This window comes from Lynx canadensis, chromosome C1 (assembly GCF_007474595.2).
Source record: "Lynx canadensis isolate LIC74 chromosome C1, mLynCan4.pri.v2, whole genome shotgun sequence".
NCBI classification, from domain to species: domain Eukaryota; kingdom Metazoa; phylum Chordata; class Mammalia; order Carnivora; family Felidae; genus Lynx; species Lynx canadensis.
The window spans coordinates 157,525,553-157,552,852 of record NC_044310.1 but is presented as its reverse complement, the minus strand read 5'-3'; the positions used below and the strand labels follow the sequence as shown (position 1 = coordinate 157,552,852).

The 27,300-nt window shown below is 37.9% G+C and overlaps 1 protein-coding gene across 6 annotated transcripts in view; it reads left to right on the top strand.

The window, feature by feature from the left end:
* The window catches only part of ABCB11 (ATP binding cassette subfamily B member 11), a 118,670-nt gene that overhangs the window by 77,606 nt on the left and 13,764 nt on the right, over window positions 1-27,300 (top strand). For 5 of the 6 annotated variants that reach the window (XM_030325966.1, XM_030325965.2, XM_032594433.1 and 2 more), the window contains 8 exons: window positions 1,898-2,068; window positions 2,569-2,770; window positions 3,774-3,849; window positions 8,402-8,504; window positions 15,962-16,126; window positions 21,237-21,341; window positions 21,429-21,590; window positions 26,445-26,648. In XM_030325966.1, the coding sequence (XP_030181826.1) occupies window positions 1,898-2,068; window positions 2,569-2,770; window positions 3,774-3,849; window positions 8,402-8,504; window positions 15,962-16,126; window positions 21,237-21,341; window positions 21,429-21,590; window positions 26,445-26,648 (1,188 nt within the window). The remainder of the gene's footprint in view (window positions 1-1,897; window positions 2,069-2,568; window positions 2,771-3,773; window positions 3,850-8,401; window positions 8,505-15,961; window positions 16,127-21,236; window positions 21,342-21,428; window positions 21,591-26,444; window positions 26,649-27,300) is intronic. The other variant, XM_032594434.1, reaches the window with a different exon arrangement.

Here is a 27,300-nt window from a genome sequence, read left to right as displayed (position 1 = left end):
TGAACGGGGGAGGGTCAGAGAGAGAGGGAGACACAGAATCTGAAACAGGCTCCAGGATCTGAGCTGTCAGTACAGAGCCCGATGCGGGGCTCGAACTCACGGACCGCGAGATCATGACCTGAGCCAAAGTTGGCCGCCCAACCGACTGAGCCACCCAGGCGCCCCCAAATCATTAAATTCTTAATGCCATGTTAGATTTCATTCCTGGAAATGTACCATGAATTTTCCCCTTTGTCTGAAAACATATTATTGTTGATATATTAAAAATCTACCAAACAGGAACTTTCTTTTAAAATCTCCCTTTGACATTGACACAATCTTCTTACCCTATCTGTTAAGCATTTGTTTAAGCAGTAGGTAAGTTTTTCATGTGGCAATGACTTACACAATGCTCCTTTGATGCCTACTAATGTCATTGTTCTTTAATTTTCTTGTGTTTAGGCAGCTAATGCCGTGTCCTCAGTACTGTATCTCACATATTCAAAAATTCCTCATTTATCTTCATTTTAAACAATGACAACAAAATCCAACTCCATATTATTATACTTATATACATTTTGTGGCCAATAGTCTGCTAAATCAAAGAAGAGTTATTACTAGTTAACATATATATATATATATATATATATATATATATATATATATAGTGCTTACTACATACCAGGCACTGTTCTAAGCACTTTACCTCTCATTTGACCCTTAAAACCATCCTGTTGGTAGCTACTTTACTATTTCCACTTGTAAAGAGAGAACTAAGAGGTCAAATAACTTGCTCAAGGCAGAAGAGTCAAGGTTCACACCCACGTGGTCTGGCTCCAGAGTCTGTGTTCTAGATAATTTCCTAATCAGCCTTTTAGATTACCTGTGTGAATAGGATTGCAGCTGTGAGTATGATATAGTCTAATGACAAAGAGTATAAAGCTTTGGAATCAGACTGCCTCCATGCAAGTCCCATATTCTCTATTTGTAAGCTCTATAAACTTGGGCAAGTTACTTTAGCCCCTTACACCCCAGCATTTCCCTACCCATCGATTGACCACAGCGATATCTATCTCATGGGCCATCTGTAGGGACTAATGAGGTGAAATGTGTAAAGAGCTCAGCTCCATGCTTTATACATGGTAAGTGCTCAACTCATGTTGGCTAATAATGAACAAGACAAGAGTCTGACACCATTGTGAGATTGTCATATAATTCTAGACATGAAAGATACTCAGTAACTGTTTGCTATAGATGGTAATGATCGTAAAGCTAGTTTGATCTTTCCTTTACAACATAAAGACAGCTTTAGTGTTGTGTTTTTCTGTGTTGCCAAACTAGAGAAAAGGAGGAAGAACTTGATATGTGCTCTAACCCTTTAAAATGGGTTTTCAGGGGGCGCCTGGGTGGCGCAGTCGGTTAAGCGTCCGACTTCAGCCAGGTCACGATCTCGCGGTCCGTGAGTTCGAGCCCCACGTCAGGCTCTGGGCTGATGGCTCGGAGCCTGGAGCCTGTTTCCGATTCTGTGTCTCCCTCTCTCTCTGCCCCTCCCCCGTTCATGCTCTGTCTCTCTCTGTCCCAAAAATAAATAAACGTTGAAAAAAAAAAAAAATTAAAATGGGTTTTCAGGACCCTGATCAACTTTTACTTTGGTGGAGACATTTTATTTGAAGTTGAACTAGAGAGAAACATTTATATAACCCAGGAACCTGGGAATGAAAGAATAAATCAATTTCTTCATCTTACATACAAGTATCGATCAGACAGTAACCTGTTTCACAAAAGGGTATTTCTTTCAATGAAAGTTGGGCCTGTGAAAATTCATCCTTGAGAAGGAAGCTAGAAAGGACCTTGTAATGATCACTGCCAGGAACCATCAAATTGTTCCTCTTCCTTCCTGGTGTCACCTTCTTCCCAGCAATTTGACACTCTTGTTGGAGAAGGAGGAGGCCAGATGAGCGGTGGCCAGAAACAAAGAGTGGCCATTGCCAGAGCCCTTGTCCGAAACCCTAAGATCCTGCTCTTGGACATGGCCACCTCGGCGCTGGACAATGAGAGTGAAGCCATGGTACAAGAGGCACTGAGTAAGGTTGGTTGAAAGTCTGAGTTCATTGTATGAGACCATGTGGAAATGTGCTGTAGGAAAGGCAGCTTGCTGAGAGAGGATGGGGGTGGGGGGAAGGGAAGGGAGGAAAGGAGACAGGGAGGGAGAGAGAGGGGACCACATGGGTCAGTGGGTCCAGTCTAACAGTTTAGAAAATACTGACTACAATGTTCCTCGCAGTTGAATAGAAGTCAGTATGATTTGCTTCCAGAAGCTACAAATGAAAAATTTTAAATCTTGTTGAATCTAACTTAGAATATGTGATTTCAAAAATTTCCATTTTGTTTTTAGCTGTTCATTAATAGCAACAGCTGGACCAACATGTGGGTGTTCATGGCCTTGATAGAGTGTGCTGGCCTTTTCTAATGTCTGCATAGCCTATTAAGGACCAAGACTCTGACTCACTTGTGGATTTGGAGACCATCCAATGTCAATGTCAGCTCTGTCTTACTGTTTGCTCAACAGTACACTGTACATTCTTACAGATTCAGCACAGACATACAATCGTTTCAGTTGCTCATCGCCTATCCACAATCAGAGCTGCAGATGTCATTATTGGTTTTGAACATGGTACAGCTGTGGAAAGAGGCACCCATGAAGAATTGATGGAAAGGAAAGGCGTTTACTTCACTCTAGTGACTTTGCAAAGTCAAGGTGATCAAGCTGCTAACGGAGAGGGCATAAAAGGCAAGTGTCTTTTCCAATATACTTGTACATTGTATAAAGCATTACGTTTGTTAACTCTGTTTTATGGATTTCTCTACATTTAAAATACACTGTGTTATTTGTTCTCCCAAAAGCCCTTGGAGGCATGCTACAGATGATAAGAGAAAGAACAGAAGTTCAGGAGATTCAGTTACTTGATCAAGTCAGAGAGCTAAAATCCAGGTCTTGTGTGGAAGAACGATTTCAATTCTATCCGATACTTTGCAGATAGGAGAGCCTTCCTAGAGTGTCCTGCACACAGTAGGACATTTATTCTTACTGATTGGGTAAATTAATTAATGACTAAACATTGTGGTGCTTATTTTCATTAGCGTGGATAGATACTTTGGGCCCTCGTGCATCCTTTCTGTTTTCAGTCTGAATTTTCAGACTTGGTGCTTACGCCAGCCTACATTAACCAACCACTCCAAACTTTCTCTACCATACCACATCTCGATTTGTGAACTCCACTGAGTAAAACTACTGTGTACATTTAACACGTGTGATTTATTCTGAAAATAGATACTTTTTAACTTGGTGTGTCTACCACAGAAACCACCTACAGTGGGCTTCCTTTAAGTTTTTACGATTCATGCTGTCAAAATATCTATTCGTTGGGGATGACACACTGGGTATCACACAGTTCAAAAGATTCAATCCTGCTGAGTATTTTTTTTTAAGTTTGTTTGCTTATTTATTTATTTATTTACGTAATCTCTACACCCAGTGTGGGGGACTCAAACTTGTGACTCAGAGATCAAGAGTTACATGCTCTTCTGATGAAGCCAGCCAGGCACCCCCTGCTGAGTATTTTGAAATTTTTTTGTTCGAATGTGACGGATAAGTGCTAAGTTTTATTTGTCACAGTAGAGTTAATAGAATGTTTTAGCATCAGATATAGTGCTAGCATATAATAAGTAGTTTTATTTTGATATGGCTCTCCTTATTGTATACACTAAGGAATCATTCATGTTGTGTTGCACAGGAGAAGACGAAACTGAAGATGGCTCATTTGGTGGCAGACAGACCTTTAGCAGAGAGAGCTACCAGGCTAGTTTAAGGTAAGCTAGCCATGAGGCAGATTTTAAGGTTTTAAAATATTCTTAGGAGCCTCTGCCCCTATGATCCCTCAGGTAATATCTCAGGTACAACCAGGAGATCCTTGAGTGTAGCCCCAGGTTTCATGTAATATGAACGTGAAAATGAATCCTTGGTTGCTATATATTGACATTTCTGTTTCTAATTCATGGGGATTTTTTTGTTCCACATTGGCTTCTTATCTTATTGTGGCTAGTGTCATGAGAGAGAGGCTTTATAATTAAAATGTTGTCAGTTTAGAAAGGGGATTTTAAAAATTTGTGTTTGGTCTTGTCCCCTAGATCTAACCATGATATGAAGCACTGTTTTTACATGGAGGTCAAGTTCATGGCTTTAGGCCCATTCTTTTACCTACTGAGCTGTAATTGAATTACAAATATTTCTGCTTCCAGAGTGACCCATCTGAATTCAAATCATTCCTTAACTAGATGAAATAAGAAATGTATTTTTTAGCATTTGAAGAGAATTTCCTTCAACCCCAGCTATTTATTTTTCTTTGGATGAATATAGGGGTACTGACTTTCAAACATATTTTTGGAATATGCCGTTAACAAGACTGTAAGTTTTAGTCTTTCATCCTGATTTAAGTGTATCAGTAAAATAGTTCATTTAATGTTAAAATTCTATGTACTAAGAATTCTGCCCAAGAGTAGCTGTCTCTATTTGTGAAAATATTATTTAAGATTTTTTTCGCTGAGTTAGGAGGCTGTTAGTAAACAATGGGTGAGAGTAGATTTCTCTACCATTGACTTTATCATTTCTAGGATATGTAATTCAAGGCTATACTCTGAGCAAAGGCACAGTTATAAGACTTGCTCTTTCAAGACAGCATATTGCTTATTGAAAAGTGGTTAAAGTGGCTTAGAAGAAAACATTTATGTAATAATTCCAAGCAATTCGAACACAGATTTATTTTTCAATATTCAAAGAATAACGTATATAGCTGTTGAATCACTATGGTGTATACCTGAAATTAACATAACATTGTATACCAATTATACTCAAAAAAATAGTTCACTAATTTTATGCTTAGGGTTTTTTATTTTTCCTTTTGAGAAAGTTTATTCATAAAAATTTCAAGAAATGTTGGTTTTATCAAGTGTTGTGAATTAGGAAAATAATAAAGTAATAGCCTCAAATTGCTCTATAAAGTCAAAGTTACAACAATTGCCAAAATTATTAGGTAGTTTTTATAGATATTGGGCATTGTGTCTAACCATGCTTTTTTTTTTTTTTTATGTTTATTTATTTTTGAAGAGAGAGGGACACAGAGTGTGAGCGGGGGAGGGGAAGAGAGAGAGGGAGACACAGAATCCAAAGCAGGATCCAGAATCTAAGCTGTCAGCACAGAGCCTGACCCGGGGCTCGAACCCACCAACAGTGAGATCATGACACGAGCTGGAGTCGGACACTTAACCAACTGAGCCACCACGGCACCACTTAACCATGCTTTTCTGATTCGAAGAAAAATAAATTATAAGGATCATTAGAATCACAACCTGAAGATACTGTCTACCTTCTTAAACACAGAAAACGACAGGCATCTCTTTTGATAACTAGGCTAACAGTTGTAAAGAGGAAGTGATGTATTTCATAGTCATGTCAATAAGAAAGTAAATATTTTCTTAGCTTTTCTGAGGAGCAAAATTCTCCTTGTTCTGAGTAGTTTGCTTATAGTTTATTATTAGGATCAAATAAACATTTTTAATACAAACATTTCCTATTTGGCTATTAATTCTCACAAATTCTACATTTTGGTGACAAGAAAGAGAAATGTAGAAATATAATCTACACACAAAACGTAACTATTAACCTCCTGCAGAGAAAGATTTATAAATCTGAGTAAGAAGGTCTGTTAAAAATATCTCATTGTGTATGCTGACAGATTTTTTTTGCTAAAAGATGACTAAATTAAATGTTAATTTGTATCTTACTTCCTTGGCCTTGGTCTTTCTGAGGGCTCAATCTCTCTTTAGCAATATATTTTAGGTTCAAGAACAATTTAGTGGATAACAGTAACTGATCTCCTGAATAATAATGTTGAAAGAGACAGAAAAATTGTGAGGATATTCATTCTCTGAATTAGCTGTTTCTACTTGTGGTGAGAAGTGGTACCCAGCTTCTGAGAAAAGGAGTGACAGATGTTGCTGTTTTTTTTTTTTTTTTTCAACGTTTATTTATTTTTGGGACAGAGAGAGACAGAGCATGAACGGGCGAGGGGCAGAGAGAGAGGGAGACACAGAATCAGAAGCAGGCTCCAGGCTCTGAGCCATCAGCCCAGAGCCTGACGACTGTTTTTTTTTAAAAGGCACAGGATAGAATCCTAACTCTGATGTCTATGGTGGACCAGAGGGGGTTGGCAGGTAGGCCCATGGTTTCAATGGGACAGCCTATGTGAGGCAGGTGGAACATTCTGGGAAATAGGGAGAGAGAGAGACTTAAGAAATATAAGATTAAAGTAGTAAAACTCAGAAGGGACAAGGATATATGTTTTGCCATGCTCAGAACTAGGAGGAAGTCAACCATATTTCCTTTTCCACATACTCCTACATTGGCTTCTAATGCTCTGAACTTCTCTGCAGGCCCATGACCTTACATCTCAGCCCTACTATGCACTCTGCTCTCTCCACTTGACACATGCCTAGTCCTCATGCCTTCTGGAGAAGACTTCTTGACCTTAGTTACATAACCCAAAGAAGTAACTCTATTGCTGGAGAGTCTCAGGCCGGGTGGGAGGGAGCTGGGGTGTCCCAGAGGGCAGCTTGATAACAGGGAAGCAGGGTGAGGAGTGGTTTCATGCCCAGTCATAATGAGACTTGACAAGAGTGTGAATGTGCAAGAGCAAGGAAGAGGGAGGACTTGAGATACATGCACCTTGTTGCACCTGGGTGACTAAGTGCCACTAATTGGACCTGGGAACAAAAAGGTGATGTGCTAGTACCTTCTCAAGAAGGCCAGATGAGCATGGATAATAGACAAGCACCACCTTCATATCTGTCTTTGCCTAACTTCACCTGGATACAAATGATGAAAATGGCTTCATTGTAAATGGTTCCGTCTAGATTATGCTGAAACAGTTGATACTGGTCTCATTGGCTCTAGCATCTCTCTCTTTATACTTCTTACTTCAGATAGGTGCTTTGACAATGTAACACCCTCCTCTCAAGTCTTCACCAACACCTTCATCACTTCAAACTGTATTTGCAAATGACTGAAAACCTAACTCAGCCTGCTTTAACTTTTAAAGGGAGAGAATCAGTTTACTTAACAAGTAGTTCCAAGAAAGCTTTGGCTTCAGGCTTCACATATGTGATGTGTCCAAGATACATCTAGTTTCTCTCTTCCTTTCTCAGCTCTACCTTTTTTCCCCTTCTATTTGCTTCATTTTTCAGTAAGCTTCTTTCTTTGAAGGTATTGATATAATCACCAGCCACTCCTCCTGGTGCTGCATATTTTCACCTTTAACCTAGAGGAGAATAGGAGTCTCCTCAGAAAATCTCAAGGAAAAAACAAAACCACCTGAACCAATCTCTTCCTATATCTGTTCTATACTAAGTATATGTAATGAGGAACCCTGTTCTCTCCTGTCTCCATGCTTTTCTGTTTATACTGTTCTCTCCATCAGAAATGCTCTTCCTCTAGCCTACAAATACCCAAGTCCCACCTTAGTCACCTCTTCCATGAAGACTTTCATGGTAATACCTGCCGTATATGTTTCGTTCCTTTAAATTTCCATACTTTTTCGTCAACCCTGCCTTACAGAACTTAACACATTCCTCCTACGCCAGGGTTGGGTACATATTTTGCTCTTCTGTAAGATTTTAAACTCCTTGAGGGAAAATTCTGTCATTGACCAGTCTTTGTAATCCTCACAGCATCTGGCATTGGTTTGCATGCTATAGATGCCCAATAAGCTTCTGTTAAATGAATAAATGAGTGAATGAACACATCAACTAAATTTTATTTCAGTAAGCTACTTGTTACTTAAATGCATTTCTAGGGACAGTACGTAGCCTAAAGAAAATCTCACTAGGGGCCCTATTTTCCTCCTCTGAGCTCATTTGTATCCAGGTGGCCTTACACTAAAGTAAAACCAAGTGTGACTAGAGAGAGAAAGAGACATCCAAATTACAACCTGTAACCAATAGGGAGGTAAAGATGCTGGGCCTTTGCCCTGGTAGCAATTAGCAGACCATGTGGATTTGGAATGGATTTGAGCCTTGGACCTTGTTTTGGAAGACTGGTAGGACAGCTTTCCTCTCCTTCTCTCCTTCCCTCCTTGAGCACACTCTGAATCAGAGTCTAGCTTGGGGCCCAGAGCATCCAATCTAATTAACTATGCTGCAAGTATGGTTCTGCCAAACCTGCCCAGGAAGCTGTCTTATCTTGTTACTATGTGACCTACCAAGCATTTCTGTTTATTTGACACATATGATGTAAGCCTGAACACCAGCTAAGTCCTGTTCCAACCTGCCCATAATCTACAGACTCTTTCATCTTTCTGTTTATTTACAGAGCTTCAATCCGGCAACGCTCCAAGTCTCAGCTTTGTTACCTGGTACCTGAACCTCCATTATCTGTTGTAGATCATAAGTCTACTTACGAAGAAGACAGAAAGGTCAGGCACCAGTTGCTCTTGGGGATTGGAGACCATCTTTGCTGGGGACTATTGCATGGCCTTTAAATCTGACAACATGAGTTTGCAAGGCAAATATCTAGTAATGTTCGCTAAATCAGATTAAATGGGAGAATCCATGAGGACCTGATGAAAACTCTAAATTGTATACAATATGTTAAAAGAAATACAGATTAATTAATGACCTTTAAGAACATCTGATAACTGAAAATGGACTAAAATTGTTAGTCAATAATTTGAGACAAATCATTGTAATAGACACAGGCAAATTATATGTACTTAGATTATTTGGCTATATGTATATTATTTTAAAGGTTGTAAGAATACTTGAAAACAAGTTTTCTCAAATTTTTCAATCTCCTTCTTAAATTATAATAACCCTGGCAAAAGTGTTTATTTGACAAAGGTATTTGATAAAGTTAGCACGATTTTTTAATTAACAGAAGATGATTAGGTTTTATGGGCAGTTGATTACTTCATATAGCTTTACCATAATTTCTTAAGGATATATCTATATCTAAGATCAGCACTATTAGTTTTAATAAAATTCAAAATGACACAAAAATGAAAGAGATAGGCGAGGAATCAACAGATGTAGCAATATTTCTTCCTAGGGACACAGATCCTCAAAGCTATTGTGGGCATCTTACTTTCACATAAGGTGCCCATCTATCCCCACCCTCAAAGCCTTTCTTAATCTCTGAACTTAATTCTTCAACCTGAGAGTCTCACATTCAAGCCCAAACTCCTCTTCATTTGACACTTTTCATGGCAGTTTTCTTATTGAGCCTTAATTGGGGTCATATTGTCTTATTCCTTTACTAAATTACAAGCTTCTTAAAGATAGTGAGTATATATTATTTGTGTTTGCATCAACTTGGGCACTTAGGCCAGTGCCCTGCACCTCTTAGGATATCAGGAGATTTAAAAACTAGGATGATAATTGAATTTCTACAATGAAATAAGCCCAAACCACAAGATTTATCAAAGCAAATAAGTCAGAGAGTATTTTAATTACAAGCACATCCATTATGCATGATGTAATTTCAAACTGTCTTTAAAAATTTTTTAATGAGAATCCGTTTTGGAAGTAATTATAAACCTTTATTCGCAGTGACAAATGTGGAATAAAGTACAGTCTTCCTTATGATCTTATGACTATGACAGAAGGGTTATTAAAGTCCTCTCTTGGTTTTAATATATTAGGAATGAATAAATATCCAGTAGAGTTGGTTTAAGTAAATTTCATAGAAAAATACTTAGGAGCAGCAGGATGAATCACACAGAGAGCAAGCATGGTTGCTTACTGCATCTTGCCATTAAGGACTCAACTTCTAAATCTAGAAATAGTTATTTCATCTATGTCCATGGTGCTGCCACCAATAATGACAAGATGCCTATATAAGGAGTCTAGTGAAGCTCCAGGGGACAAAGAACCAAACACGACGTTGAAATTTCAAATGTAACAGTATCAATCATATTTGACTTTTGCATTTTTTATTTTTTTTTTCTAGTTTCTGTTACTATTTGACAACAAAAGCGAGAGAAGAAGGAAGGAAGGAAGGAAGGAAGGAAGGAAGGAAGGAAGGAAGGAAGGAAGGAAAGAGAAGGAAAATAAAATCTGATTTTGTTGTTGCTGTTGAAACTGGCAGTGGCCCGGCATAGCTGTAGAGATCAGATCCCTGGAGATCTGGAGATCAGATTCCCACAGGGTTCTCCTGATGCTGAGGAAACTCAAAAGGGAACCATTTACATAAGGAGGAAACCTAATTCAAATATAAAGACTAGTTAGAGAAATAAAAATGCTCCATATAATATTCTACTTATCAGCATTGTGAATTAGAATGGAATAGTTAAACTCAATTAAATTTAAATCAGCGTAATATTTAAAATATGCCACTTTATATTCTGTCTCCAGTTAAGAGAGAAAAAAGAAGGGGAAAAAAATGATAGGGAAGCCATTGTGATTTTGTGAAAGCTCCAAGAAAATTAGATCTTATGCTTATATTAAGACTGCTCAATGGTAATTACATTAGGATTTTTTAGATTTAAATTAACTAATTTTTTAAAAATGGGATTAGGGTTGATAAAATTTAATGTATGGAATTTCTAATCTCAAGTAAAATTTTAAAGTACTTTAAATACGTGGGATATTGTGATCTCAAGTAGATTTTAAAGCATTTTAAAAGTTAACTAAATTTGCCAAACACTGGCAAAATCCTTTCTTTTTCTCATTTTATGGAGAAATTCTAACCTTAATGTGTTACTTGGGAAGTATGCTATCTCAGGTTCCAATGCAAAATGTTTACTTACATAAAGGAATTATCTCCACCTTGTGGTCTCTCAGAGTTTCGACTCTGAACATTTAGAAGAGATGGTTGCATAAAGAGCTTGTACTTTCAAACACTAGGTGGGCTCACCGGGGACCAAGGTCTCCTAGTTGCTGGTAACTAGGTAACGTTTCTTCTCACTCTCCAAGCTGTGCTTTGGGTTGCCATCAGTAGAGTCAGATCTTAGCTATAATGCTGACAAAATTAAGTGGAGGATTAGGGGACACCCTCAGGCAAAAGGTGCCAGTCTCTGATACTGAGACATCTCTCTCAGGGAAACAAACAAAGTAGGATCTGTATGAAATCAAGTCAAGGTCAAAAGTTTGCTGCTTCCGATTCTGTGTCTCCCTCTCTCTCTGCCCCTCCCCCGTTCATGCTCTGTCTCTCTCTGTCTCAAAAATAAATAAACTTAAAAAAAAAAAAAGTTTGAAACCCACCACTTCATCACAGCTAACTTAGAAGATAGGGTTTCAGCATTGATTAAGAGGACAGAGATAGGACCCTTACAGAGATAGGACCCATCACTATATGTTCATTTGGAGAATCTCTGCTCCTTTATCATAGTTCCCATTTCTTATCATCAAATCTTGAAGTCGTTATTGAAGCAGGAGACCCCTATGGATTGGCATGCAGAAATCACTGTAACAAAGCACAGAAAGCAGAACATAAGATTTAAGTAGGTAGGAGGTTTTATTTTCACCTGACCTATAAAAGGAGACAGAAGGAAGGAAACTGAGAAAAGTGCAGTGTCTACCATTGAACCATCTGCACAGTAGATGAGCTCAGTATTTTTTTAAATAAATGTTTTGTTGCATGTATGCACCATGGGCATAAAAGCTCCATTCATTCTTTCATCCAATAAATATTGATTGTACAGCTATTGTGTGCCAGGGATTGTGTTATGGATGCAGAGATGAACAAGAGCCACTGTCCTTCTCCCTGCCCTGGAGTTGCAAGCAGGATTCTTTTTTTTTTTTTTTCTAACAGGATACTTCTTTACATATAATAAACTTGACATTGCTACAATAAAGGCAGGAATCTGTAGTAAGAGAACACATCAACTTTTATAATTTTACCCCTCTCCGTGAGTTACTGGTTTGCTACATATACAGGGAAGATGAATAAATTATCTTTAGCCTTTTTTAGATGACTAAATTTGTCTTTAGCTTTGCAAAACTCAAAGGAAAAATTCTTCTATACATAATGGCTTTATATTTTGCTTTCTTCTATTATTCTTTTAGCTATATCAAGTAAGTCAATTACTTAGGGACAGATTTTCTAGTTTTTGCATCATTCAGGCTTGATGGTGCATTTGGTGGGGGGCGGGGGGGACAGTCAGGGGACAGTTTCCTTTAAATCAAACTTCTAGTGAAAGGGGACAAAGGAAAATTACTCAAATCAATTAAATTTTGCCACTTGTTAGTTTATCTTGGAATGATAACTCCTGGAAAAAATCACTTCATGTTATTTTAAAATGTCTTAAGTATTGTTGTTTAGGGTGAGGGATACCTTCAAGAATCTGAAGACCAGAGAAATTTCTGTCATGTCAGGCTGTGAGTGAGCTATTTTGTGGGGCAGTGGTTCCAGAAAATGTTGGAGTTTAATGTGCCTGATGGTAGAGCACAGCTGACACTTTCTAAACCTATAATCATGGAATCCTAGGCTTGTAGAGTCCTAGAGATTGCATACTGGGCTTTACTCACATACTGGGCTTTACTACTAGAATTACCTGTGGAGTGGTGTTTTTTTTTTTTTTTTTGTCATCTAATATTTATTGAACATTTATTACATGCCAAGTTTTATGCCAAACACTTTATATAGTTCTAGAAGGGGAAGAGAAATTTGAAGTCAGAGTTCAGGATGATGGTCTCAGATAATGGTCTCTTTGCCCTATCTGTTTGAATTCATGTCTGAGTCCTAGAGAGAGAAGGATTATAGCAGGAAGCAGACAGAAGTAATTTTCACACAAAATCTATGAGAGATTTTGGGATCCCAAAGTAGTGCCCCTCAGGAGCTACCATGACTAAGTATGATACCAAGGAAATATGTCTCTTGTTGAGCACTATGCACGGTGTCCCATGGACATGAAATGATTTCAGGGGACGGTCAACCACGTGCAGCCCTTACAAGGAGGAGAATGCAGTGGAGGTAGTGTCAGAGCCTGTTGGCATTTCATGGGTGACATTGCTGATGAGAAAGAGAGGGAAAATGGTTGCATTTCTGATATGGCCCAGATCAGCTATGTGGGGACACTTGAAGATAACTCCTAGAAACTGCCACAGTTGTTGAGGACCCTTTCATAGAAGTAAGAGAGTAGCTGGGGTCACTGCAGAAGGGATGGAGAGCCCACAATAGCAGTGAGAATGAAACAGAGAAAAATGTAACACCTAGATATTTATGACAGGAAGGAATACTTCTGGTGGATGTTATGAGGATGTCAGAAGGACCTGCACTTGCAGAATATGTTCCCCTCTTCCTCATTATTCCATTGCACATAAAGTTGAAAATCTTGTTAGACACCCTTTGAACTAGGATATGTAGACTGAAGATTATGTAAAAAGGGACAAGCAGAAGAAAAAGAGCAAAGACACAAAAGAAAATAAAGTGTTTTTTTCTAAGTGTAGAAAACAACTAAAATTTATTCTCAATATATGTTCTAGAGATAGAACCACTGGTCATAAATATCAGTGACTTTTGAATTGTAGTTTTCCATTGGCTCTAATAGTGAATTTTATTCTTTGTAAATTTTTAAGTGTAGATAATTCTAAAAGCTTGTGAAACGTATGATTGCTTCATGCAGCCTCTAGGATAGCTCTGCTGTACCCTGAGATCCACATTAGTATCTTTTCAAACACCTTATTTTTAAACACAGATTCACACTCAGGCTTACTAAATTAGAATTTCTGGTGATAGACCCCAGGAATCTATATTAAAAAATTTTTTTTTAATGTTTATTTATTTTTGAGAGAGAGAGAGAGACAGAGAGTTGAGCAGGGGAGTGGTAGAGAGAGAGAGGGAGACACAGCATCTGAAGCAGGCTCCAGGCTCCAGGCTCCGAGATGCAGCACAGAGCCCGATGCAGGGCTTGAACCCATGACTGTGAGATCATGACCTGAGCCAAAGTCAGACGGTTAACTGACTGAGCCATCCAGGTGCCCCCCAGGAATTTATATTTTTAATCATTGATCCACGTGAGTCTGGCAAGCATCCTGATATGAACACCAACCACTGTCTAGAACTGTAGAAGGTCTAAATTTTGCTGTAGTGCAAAGTATCAAGTTAGTCTGACACTGTTTTCATGGATGCAGGCAGAATACACAAGAGCCCTGAGCCAGAGACAAAGAACTTTATTACTCACAGCAAGAGTGGTAGCCAGAGTGCATCATTTGCACTGGTTTCCCAGCCCGAACCCCAGATTTAAAGAGAGCCAGATGATACTAGCAAATGAAGGGGGTATTTAAGAGAGGAATCCTGAACTTGAGGAACTGGATTCTTTTATAATGGGTAGTAAGCACATCTGCTCTTTTCTTGGGATGGAGACACCATCTTTGTCTTCCAAGGCTATTTGCTATGCAAACACCCTTGAAAAAAAAATACTCTAAATAAAGGTAGTCAGTGATTCTGCATAAGATGTGCAGAAATACAAGATACCCATAGAGAGTTATCTCCCTAAAACGACTTAGTCCAACAATCTCATTTTGAGGATGAGGTAACTGAGCCCCAGAGAGCTAAATTGCTTCGTGATGTATTCCATAGGTGGCTTCATTGGGTTCAATCAAGAACCCTGTTCTTTCCATGCTTGTTCTACTCATGCTTTCCCAGGCACCTCTCTTCCTCTCTGGTTGGAGGAATTGGTTTCCTAGAGTTAGTAAGCTGTGAGAGATTAAACTATTGGACAGAAGGATTTGCTACATGAGTGTATAGTAATGACAAGTACACATGTTGAGGGCAGGCCAAGAGAGAATTTGAAATGGAGTTAACAAGAAATCCATCACCAGCCAAGCGGCCTTCCTCCCGCCTATTTGGCTTGCAATGATAATGACATAACATGACACAAAGCTTTATTTAAACTGAATTGGTAATGTGGTCTTTGACTTCGTAGGCAAAGGAAAGTATTTGAAGTTCCTTGCTGTTGTCTGTTCGTGACATTCAGCTACCTAAAGGGTAGATTATTACATATTAATGAAAGAGAGCACTAATTCATAGTTTTGTAATTCATCTGTTATAATATTTTAGTATATTTTAATAGAAAAAGTAAAAAAAATTAATGCAAATCTATATAAGCCACCTAAAATCCTTTCTTACATGAAATCAGTAATAAATTTAATAAATGGTCCTAAAGATCAAGCAGTGAGTAATATCAGTAGTGAGGAAAATGATAGTAAAAATGATGGGGTTTTGAATATAATATTTGCCTTCAAGAGGATAAAAATTTGTTAGCTTGACACTTTAATGACAACTAAAGAGAACAGAATAGAGAACTATTAAAATAATTTTCACTCATTACAAAGAATATGTAGAATTTAGAAATCCTGAATGGAGTACCATATACTTCTGGGTACTAATTAAGAAAAATCTTACAGAGAGCATGTAAATTATAACTATTGACACCATTTAATAAATTTGAATAATTACTTTGTCTTCTTTCAGATACACTGTCCTGCCTCAGAGCTTCAGGTAGTTTCTAGAAGGACATTTATGAAAGACATACCTTAAAATTTTTATGAGTCCTCAAATATGTAAATACCACTATAGCACAAATTTTTTTTTAATTGGGGAGTTATTTTTTTGAAAGTCCCAACATATCTATTACTCCCCTAGAGTTAACACATACTCACTGCGACATGAAAACCACAACCTCACCCTCAGATGTGTGTCCATCTAGCTCATCCCTTCCAAGTCACGGCATGGTGGCAGGCAATTCAAAACCATTTCTTACAAAACAACGCATCACTAACATCTTGTAGATCTTTGAGGTCACTCATAACCAATCAAACCATGACTTTTAAATCTGTGAATACCAAAGGGTCTGCTGTATAATAAAAGAATAAATGCAAAAATGTCTGTGTGTACCTCTGGATGACTAATGTAATCCTTTCTCCCCTCAAGGACGAGGATATTCCTGTGGAAGAAGAAATTGAACCTGCCCCAGTTCGGAGGATTCTGAGATTCAATGCTCCAGAATGGCCCTACATGCTGGTAGGGGCTGTGGGCGCCTCTGTCAATGGTTCAGTCACACCTCTCTATGCCTTTTTATTCAGCCAGATTCTTGGGGTAAGCAAACAGCTGGGTTCACGTTATTCTCCTCACATTGTTTGTTTTTCTATCAGTGGGTATTGTCATTTTTGATAGGCTGGCTCTGTTGTTTTAATGGATGTAGCTTTATTTTCCTCATAAAGGACTAAAAGTGCCTTGATTTTCCATCGCACAGAAGACAAGAAGGTGAAGCTGAACACTCTCATTTGGGCTGGCAGGACGCTCATCCAGGCATCATGTCTGCGAAAAACTGCATTATGGCTGCAAATTTAGTGTTAGAAGAGGGCAATTTCCCTATATGCAAACAAAATCAGAATGCAAAGCAGGTTCGTCGGATAGTACAAAAGGATTTTAGGGCCGTTTTGATCTTGCTGAACAGCTGAGGTGCAGAGTTTGGCTTATAAAAGCAGGTGTTAGTGCATGTGTAATTCTCTTCTCTGCTGATTGCACCATTGAAATGGCAAGGTTGGGGAGGAAAGAGGAAAAGGAGGAGAGAAGTACAATAAGGCACGGATAAAGAATGAGCTTATTTCAATTTTCACTTCCTTAGGAGTTTTTGTATTCTCCATCTGACTTTGTTGCTACAATAAAAATTAACAATAATTACAAATATTAATTTACACTAAGCACATTATATATAATAGTTCACTAAATTTTCCTAGTTAACCATCTGAGTTAGGGATTCTTATTGTTCCTGTTTTAGCAAAAAAGCAAATCAAGTTATACAGAATTTAGGATAGCAAGTAATGGATCTGGGGTTCAAATCTGCAGAACCTGGAGAGCCAGGTTCTAACAAAACTTTATCATTGCAAAATTAGTTATCAAAACGCTGCCAAGTTTCCTTAGTTGAAATTTACGCCACCCCCCACAAATCCCGTGAGATCAACAAGGAAGCAAACCTAGAATCTAGATAACTTTTTAAATTTGTTTATGGTGAAGTAGAAATTAATTAGGTGGTAGGACCATGAGTAGGAGGCACCTTTTCCAAAGCCTAGCCTCAAGGATTTGCCAGTATACCACACAGCCAGAGCTTACTAAGAGTCCTGAGTTTTTCTTTTCCCCCACTAGTCTCTCTTTTGTGGCTTCTCTGGGAGGTCCCGACCAGAAAAATGTCCCCACAGGCATGAATCATACAGAAAGACCCAGAGAGTCCATAACCAAAATCAAGTCATTTGTGCAGGGAGGGCCTCAGTCGCCCTTTTAATTTTTATACTGCCCCCTTGTGGGAAGTGAGAAAATCATGTTAATTTCAGAGAAGTAGGAAACTGGAAACCGAGAACTTCAACTCTGGTAAATTGAATTTCTGGTTATGTAAAACCCTTTATGATGAAAATCCTTTAAATAATTAATTTATCACCCTTCATGTCTGGTAAGTGCAATATTTTAAATGCAACATAAATGTTCTTTTTTGACTCAACAGATGTTTGTTGATCATCTTCCACAGACACTATGCTAGAAACTTGGGATTGCAGTATCAGTCATGGTGCCTTCTCTAATAGAGTTTCTGGTCTATGAGGAAGACAGACATTAAACACAAAAATCTATTCATAATTCAACAAATATGTATTAATCATTTATGGTTTGCCAGACATTATTGCTGGGATTGAGGATAGACTGAGGAACAAGAAAACCAAAGCCCTTCCCTTCTCTCATAAAGCTGACATTCTAGTAGGGAAAGGCTCTGGAAATGCATCTCACAGAGTAGTGATGAGGTGCAGAGGGTGTGGTGGGTAGGGTTGAATCTGTAAAGACATTTGCTCTAGATGTTTGCTTTTTAAAATAAATCCAGAATAACAGCTTCTTTGCTGATTCTCACTTTCTTAAAAAACAGAGTAAAGAGTGTACTGACTGAGCTTCACCCAAACCCTGTATATGAGCTCCTGTGGAAAGAGCCCCTGGATTCCTAACCCAGAGATCTTTTTTTTTTCTGAAACTGGCTCTTCTAGTTACTTATCAAGCACTGTATGCCCTGGGGTCATGCCATGCCATTTCTCTGGGCCTTAGGTTCCTCAACTATAAAAGGAAGGATTGACAAAAATGGTTTCTAAGATAACTGCCAGTTCTAAGAGTCTATGAAACGGCCAGGTGAGAAAAAACCTGACGATTCAGCTGTAACACCTGCTCTCTAGAGCAGCTTCCAGTTGTTGGTAGTGACAATCGTTATGTGATTCTTCTGTTCACAACCAGAAATCCTAGGAAAAACTTGGCTTGAGCAATAAGGCTTTTCACTTAAGGGCTGCAGTTACCAGAGTAACAGGATCTGGTTGGTGGAATCCAAGGTTTGCTCTTGTTTAATGTTCTCACCGGGTTGTATTTTCTAAGAGAATGATGCTGAACAAAGTACTGTTTTTCCTCTCTGATGAAGAAGATCATTCTGTTTGTCTCTTGCATAATTATCACATATTCATCAGTAGATTCATGATACTTTCATCTCGTAGGATATAATCATGAGTCAGATAATAGTCTGTTCGTAATTGCGCTATTTTCATTCTGACATACCTAAAGGGCACAATACTAACATTTGGTGTATTGAGACCACAGTTTGGGACACAGACCCAGCAAACGATTGGACACTATTAGGATCCTGGTCTCTAATCTAGTGATGCATCAATACACACATAAAACATAATGTATCTGATTCACTTTCCATGGGTCTATTTGACTTGGAAAGTGTGCATGTGTTCCAAGCACAGCAATGTGGATGTAGCATGCTGGGAAAAAGCACGAGTTTTGGAGTCAGTCAGCCCTGGATTCGTATTAAGTCTCTGCTCTGTATTCTCTGTGTGCATTTGGGCAAGTGGCTTTTCCTTGATGAGTCTTAGTTTCCTCATCTGTAATTTGGGACAAGAAAATCTACCTCACTGGGTTGTTTTAAGAAGCCTAATTTAAGGAAATCTTCACTGAAGTTAAAGTAGGTTAAGTTACACATTTGGCACCTGGTAAATAGCAAGAGTTTAATGAATATCTATTTTCTCCTTAAACAAACTCACCATTATAAAAATGGCACAGATGTATTATAAAGGAGCGTACGGATGGGTAGCCTTTTGGGTTGATTTCAACAAGAACAAAACTCAACAACAAAGAACTCATGGAGTAGAATTTTGTGAAAAGAAGTTATGGATAGAGAGATGCCCACTCTTGAACTGGACACTTGTATGGATTTAACATCAGCCAAACACTCTTTTTTTTTAACCCAGACAAGATGAGTCATGCCAAGAGCCAAGAGAGCTGGCAAGAAGAAAATCACTGGAATCTGAAAAAATAGGCCTTTCCTTACCTAATAATAACCACTAGCTAAATGAACTTGGACAGAAGTTTTGATGTTTGGGGCTCTGGTTTACCATCTCTAGAATAAGAGTTAAACTGGCTAATCTGCACTTCTATAGTCCTTTTGTCCATGATTATAATAGGTGACATGAGGAAGGAATGGAAATGTGGCATCACTGTTTGGGGTTTGGGGGATGTGTATAATGATTTTAAAAACCAAACTGCAACAGGTCTTTAAACCCCTAAATTTATAAACTCTGTAAAGTAAAACATATGAGTTACTCAATGCTGGGGAGAATGACCTTGGAATCTTCCAAACCCACTTCCACCTGTATTAAGAACATGAAGACCCTAGAAATTATCCTAGAAACAGTAAATTTTATTAATCTGGAACTCCCCTCTCCACTTTGGAATTTGATTATTTGAATAGGTTACTTTTGCTTTGCAAAAAAGGATTTGTTAATGGAGTAGTATACATTGTTTTCAAGAGATTTATTTGGTATATAACAGGCACTCAATAAATATGTATTGCATAAACGATTTCTTTTGAGCAACTGCTTGTTAGCATTGTTCTAGTGACTTAAATTAATTTAGAACGATAAATAAAGTTCTCTAATGTGTACGTTTTTGAACTCAAGTTTCCCTCACTTAAGCCCAAATTAGGAAGTTTTGTTGTACCTAAAATCTATTCATTATAGGGCACTATCATTAGAATATCCAGCTGTTCTTTCCATTTTCTTATTGCAACAGCGTAGTCCCCAATCAGTTACTTGAGCATACATCTGCAAGTTCAGAATACACTTATAAAGTATAGTTTACCATTTATTATGGACTAAAAAAAATTCACGACTTTCATAGTTTTTTGGGGGGGAGTAGAGAATGTTTTCAACTTTTCCTGATTTGGAAACAACAACCTCTGGGGCAACCGGGTGGCTCAGTCAGTTAAGCATCCGACTTCGGCTCAGGTCATGATTTCACAGTTCGTGGGTTCCAGCCCCATGTCAGGCTCTGTGCTGACAACTGAGAGCCTGGAGCCTGCTTTGGATTCTGTGTCTCCCTCTCTTTGTGTTCCTCCCCTGCCTGTGCTCTCTCTCTCTCTCTTTCTCAAAAATAAACATAAAAAAAAAAAAAAAAGAAACAACAATCTCAGCCTCAGATGGACAGAAAGTGTTCTTTCTCCTAAGCCAACTACAGTTAATAGCTAGTTGTTTTTTAAACGAAACTATTATTCATATATTATATATATGTATGTATGTGTGTGTATATATATATATATATATATATATTATATGAATATGATCTATAAAAGTAATAACAGAGTACCTGAGTGGGAAAATCATCTTTATTACTTCTGTTATGTGAGAAGGACAAAGGTCATGATAATACTTTGTGCTTTGTTCCAGAAAACATTCTTCCTTCCTTCCTTCCTTCCTTCCTTCCTTCCTTCCTTCCTTCCTTCTTTCTTTCCTTCCTTCCCTCCTTTCTTCCCTCCCTCCCTGCCTCCTTCCTCCCTCCCTTCCTTTGTTCCTAACTTCCTTTCTTTTTTCTTTGCCTTATTACATACAAGATTTGAGATATTTAATGATACTTTTCATCTGTATCAATGAAAAGCCAACACAATTGCCTACATCAGGCCAAGAAACAAGACAGAATTTCTGCAAATTGTAGCTATTGGTTTTCATTTGCCAAGCTTCCTTCCCCACAAGGAATTAAAATACACATATTCATAGCTAACTTTGGTTTAATTACTGATATGTTCCCTTAGCCTGATGCTTAAGAGAAATTCCTTTTAAGCATATTTTATTTATTTTGCTATTGTTTGTAATACTAAAGTAACATGTTTGCTTACTTTCTTGCAAAGACTTTTTCACTTCTTGATAAAGAAGAACAAAGGTCACAGATCAATGTTGTGTGCCTGCTTTTTGTAGTATTGGGCTGTATATCCATTTGCACTCAGTTTCTGCAGGTAAGGAGTTTTATTTTTTTGTAAGTGATTTAGCTATTTTCTCCCTTTTCGTGTTAAAATATCACTAAAGATTCCTTTATGTTTTAGGGATATGCTTTTGCTAAATCTGGAGAACTCCTCACAAAAAGGCTACGTAAATTTGGTTTCAGAGCAATATTAGGACAAGACATTGGCTGGTTTGATGACCTGAGAAATAGCCCTGGGGCACTAACAACAAGGCTTGCTACAGATGCCTCTCAAGTTCAAGGGGTAAGCTATGGGGGGAAATCAGGGGTGTTATTAACTGGAGTAAATATTCTTTCCTTTGAGAATTATGATAATTACCTATGTGTTTCCCATGAAATAGGAACTCATGGGACTGAGATGCCCCAGAGCCACATTTTCCACCGTTTCCAATGCTGACAAACAACAGTGTGTCCCAGGCAATGTCCAGAATCAGTGCCATGAGTCCAAATCTGTCCAGGTTTTAGATTTTGTGGGAGTCTAGCAACTGAAAACTTTCCTGATACTCATTTCTCAGATCATTTTCAGGCCCAGAGGCTCAGATTCCACAACACTTAAAAGCTCCCCCCAGAAGGTGGAAGCAAAGCGTGTGTGGAAGAAAGCCTCTTACATAGATGCCCAGCATGCAGGTCTTAGGAAAAGAGAAGCTATTCTGATCTGCCTCTGCAAAATGCCAGTAAGGAAACTGAAGGAAAGAAGTAAATGATTGCCATCTATAATCTTGAGGCATTCATAGAGACAAAGCTGTGGTTTCTCAACCTCAGAACCGGCAGCCTTGTTCAGGGGACTTATACATGTGTAAGGTGAGGCCATGCCTTTAGGAAACTAGGGGTTTGTATTAAAGTGACAAGAGTCAAATGTGCCGTCCAGAACCTCTACTCACTTTTTGTGGGAAGGAAGGAAGGAAGGAAAGAAGGAAAGAGAAAAAAAAAGAAAACCACAGTTTATTTGTAAGGTTCTTGGAAGAAAAAAACGCCCTGGATTGATGGTGCTGTACTGTGTGTCTTGACTCAAAAATATGGACAATGATATGGGAGAATTTCTGAGGAACATGGAATCTTCTTCCTCAGAGCTTTTTTTCTATGTATATATGTGCTTCTTACAGACTCTGGGTCACACTCCATGAATCATATTGTAATCTTTCTGTTTTTTCCCTACAACAATCTGCTGTGAGCATATTTTGGCCATTACCTATTTTTCTACAGTAGATTTTTGACGGCTGCATAATTCATCATTTTAATGTATCATCATTAAAGAATTCCTTATTTAAATGTTTTTTCTTTCTGTTTTTTTCCCCCTTATAAGCAACTTCTATCATTTTACATCAAGCTTGGCACATCCTTATTCATTTTTTTGTTTATGTTCTCAAAATAAAATCACTGGATCAGAGTATATGATCATTTTGAAGGGTTTTAATGTGCATTGTCTTACTGCTTGGAGAAAGTTTGTAGCAATTTCACTTTTATCAACTGAGTATTCTAGTGTCCAGTTTACCTGACACTGAAGTTTAGGTTAAATAAATAAGCTACAAACTTATCTCTTCTATTTTTGCATCCTTCAGTCTGCAAGGTGCTTTTTAAAAAAATTTTTTTGGGGCGCCTGGGTGGCGCAGTCGGTTAAGCGTCCGACTTCAGCCAGGTCACGATCTCGCGGTCCGTGAGTTCGAGCCCCGCGTCAGGCTCTGGGCTGATGGCTCGGAGCCTGGAGCCTGTTTCCAATTCTGTGTCTCCCTCTCTCTCTGCCCCTCCCCCGTTCATGCTCTGTCTCTCTCTGTCCCAAAAATAAAATAAAACGTTGAAAAAAAAAAATTAAAAAAAAAAAAAAGAGACAAAAAAAAATTTTTTTTAATGTTTGTTTATTCTTGAGAGAAAGAGAGCGTGAGTGGGGGAGGGGCAGAGAGAGAGGGAGATAGAATCCGAAACAGGCTTCAGGCTCTGAGCTGTCAGCACAGTGGAGCTCGAATCCACAAACTGTGAGATCATGACCTGAGCCAAAGTCAGACGCTCAATGCTCAACCGACTGAGCCACCCAGCTGTCCCGAGCAGATTCTCTTAAACAAGACAAAAAAACTTAAAGTAAACTTGTCAGACTACATAAAAACTTAAAACTTTTGTATAAACAAATGGTAAAAACTAGAAAAATATTTATAACAAAAATTAATACACCTGATAACTCTAATATGTGTAGTGCTCTAAAATTGGTTAGAGAACAAAAATAAACAAAATAATACAGGTTAAAAAATAGTATATGGACAAACCACAAAAAAGAAATGCAGCAGGACAATGAACAAATGAAGAATTGCACAACCTTATTAATAGAAAAATACTAATAAAAGAATGAAGCACCATTTTCCACCTATAAAAACAATTGTGAATGACAACTTCCTATATTTGTGAGGATGAGAAGAAATGGACGCACTCATAAAATATTGGTTATAGTTTGAATTCTTTCAACATTTTTTAGAGAATAATCAGGTATGCAAATCCTGTGACTAAAATTTGTATGAGTTGATTCTCTCCTATTTTGTGACAATATGCATTCAAGGGTATTTTTTATATTGATCAAAAAATTAATAAAATCCCCTGGAAACTACCTGAATATCCACCAGTGGGAAAATAGTTGAGTGAATACATCCCTACTAAGGAATATTAGGCAGCTATCTTTAAAGGTGTTAATGTAATGATCCAGAGGGATGGTTATGTTACAAGAAGTGAAAAAAAATCAAAGTACAAAGTAGTATCTAGACTGATCCCTTTTTGTGAAAATGTTTATTACTATATATGTGTATATATTTTGTGTCTTAAGCTGTATTACTTTAAAAATTTTTTTTAAATATTGATGGAATATAATGTTAAAAGAAAAAATAAGGATATCCCAAAGAACTATTTAGCTATTTTTCAAATTCTCTATAATGCCTAACTGTCCTTGCCAACCCGAAATTCTTTTGTTCATTTTAACAGTGGTAAAATATACAAATCATAAAATTTACCATTTTACCCATTTTTAAGTGTACAATTCAGTGGTATTAAGTATATTTACATTGTTATGCAACATCACCACTATCCATATCTAGAACTTGTCATCATCCCAAATTGAAGCTCTGTATCCATTAAATATTAACTTCCCATCCCACTCTCCTCCCAGGCCCTGATAAAACCACCATCCCACGCTGGCTCTATGAATTTGACTATTCCAGGAACCTCATATAAGTAGAATCATACGATTATTTGTCCTTTTGCGGCTGGTGTATTTTGCCTAGCTTAATGTTCTCAGGGTACATCCATGTTGTAGCATGTGTCAGAATTTCATTTCTTTTTTAAGGCTTGAATAATATGCCATTGTTTGTATAGATCACATTTTGTTTATCCACTTATCTGTCAATCAACTTGGCACTTGGGCTCCTTCTGCCTTTTGGCTATTGTGGATAATGCTGCTATAAATATAGGTGTATAAGTGAATTCCAAATTTAACTTTGACTCCTGTGTTCAAGGAAGTTATTATCAATACATGGGAGGGAATTCTTTGGACCACAGAGTTCATATTCCATTTGAATCTTCAATATAATATGCAGAGGTAAATTATTCTTGCATCGCATTTCCTTAGCACCTATTGTTACCTACTAGTTTACCTGTGGTTGTTTTAAATAATGCTAAAGCCTCTACAATTTTGACAAAAGGCATTGCAGTTGTTCCCACACAAGTCTTTTCTACACAGAAGGTGCCAACCTTTGGTCACATCTGCATAACTGCAACTGAAAGAAGAGTTGGAACCATCAAATAATTTTCATTATAAATAATAATTACTATGAGTGTCCGTTCTCCACTTATATTGAGACTGAACCTTTTTTGTCCATTTTGTGTTGACTGAACAGCCAGCTATTAAGCCAGGATGTGATTTTGTACTGATGAACAAGCTAATTTCATTGAGAAAGAAAGTGGTCTCTTATAATAGTCTTGTACAAATTTTAAAAGTATAATTACAGAACAATCATCCGTCTTCACTGGATAATCAGAAATATTACCATATGACCAACGCCTGGGCATTTCCAAGCAGACCAAATGCATAGGCATGTGAAATATACGCAGCCCACACTTAGCTGAATTAATCTCACACTGACTGCTCGAGCTCTGACACCCATGAAATGAGATTAGACAATAGATGAGCTTCCAAAAAACCATGAATAAAAGGGACTTTTATTAACCCAGCCTTCAAATGCATTAGGGAGTTCATTATTTTAAAAAAATCTTTCTAAACATAGAACTACCAAATGACCCAGTAAATCCACTCCTAGGTATGTATATCCAGAAGAATGAAGACAGGGACACAAATGGATATTTGTACATCAGTGTTCATTCATAGCAGCAGTATCCATATGGTCAAAAGGTGAAAACAACCCAAGTGTCCATCAACAGATGAATGGATAAACACAATGTGATATATACATATAATGAAATATTATTCAGCTTTTAAAGGAATGAAAGTCTGATATGTGCTACAACATGGATGGACCTTGAAAATATTAAGCTTAATAAAATAAGTTAGACACAGAAAGATATTGTATGATTCCATTCAGGTACCTAGAAGAGGCAAATTTATAGAGGCAGAAAGAAGAATAGAGGTTGTCAGGGGCTAGGGAGAAGGAGGAGGCGGGGGGTTATATTTAATGGGTACAGAGTTCTTGTTGTAGATGATAAAACGAGTTTGGACAGGTGCCTGAGTGACTCACTTGTTTAAGTGTCCAACTCTTGATTTCAGCTCAGGTCATGATTTATGGGATTCTCTCTCTCCCTGTCTCTCTCTCTGTCCCTACCTCACTTGTGTGTATGCTGGCTCATCTTCTCTCTCTCTCTCTCTCTCTCAAAGAAGAAAAAAAGATTTTGGATATAGATGGTGGTGATGTTTACACAATACTGTGAATGTATTTAATGCCACTGAATTGTACACTTAGAAATGGCTAAAACGATAAACATCATGTTATGTATATTTCATCAGAATAATTTTTTAAAATAATCTTTTTAGTATAAAATTGCCTTTTCACATAGTGGTATTTGTTGAAAGAGACTGTGTGTCTCAGATTGGTTGATTGCTTTTGGTTTGCAGGCGACTGGCTCTCAAATCGGGATGATGGTCAATTCCTTCACTAACATCACTGTGGCCATGATCATTGCCTTCATCTTTAGCTGGAAGCTAAGCCTGGTTATAGTGTGCTTCTTCCCCTTCTTGGCTTTATCGGGAGCCATACAGATCAGAATGTTGACAGGATTTGCCACTCAAGACAAGCAGGCTCTGGAGATAGCGGGCCAGGTAATCTTACAGACCCAATTTTCAAACTGCTTACAACTAAGTGGCTGTCAGACAAACCACTGAGAATGAGTTGTACAAAGAGACTTAAGAAAGCTGTTAGGCTACAAACGTTAATCTTTGGAAACCTCCCACTAGCCTTTTTTATATGTGCCTTTGCCCCAAGGCCGTGACAACAAAGCTGTGATGCTGTGAGTGTAAACAGGTGTAGAGAAACAGCGGGGCAAACACAGAGGGTTACATGTTCAATTTCTTTTCCAATGGTTATTTCCTCCACATTCTAGTTTGGTGTATTCTTATTTGCAAGAGTGGAGAGTTCAGCTTTCCGTCTACTTGGGGTTTTTTTAGCTAAACGTTTTTCCCAGGTCATGCTGCCCACACAGAGAGGAGCTACCATCTTTTTAATGGCAGATAATTTTAATTTTCACACTTTACTGTCTGCTAGACTTAGGACAAATGTCTTTCCCAAATAGAACTATGAGATGCAATTTAGTTCTCAAATACTCTTAGGTTTCAGTGATGCACTTTTAAAAGTGTTCTTTTTTTTTTTTAATTTTTTTTTCAACCTTTTTATTTATTTTTGGGACTGAGAGAGACAGAGCATGAACGGGGGAGGGGCAGAGAGAGAGGGAGACACAGAATCGGAAACAGGCTC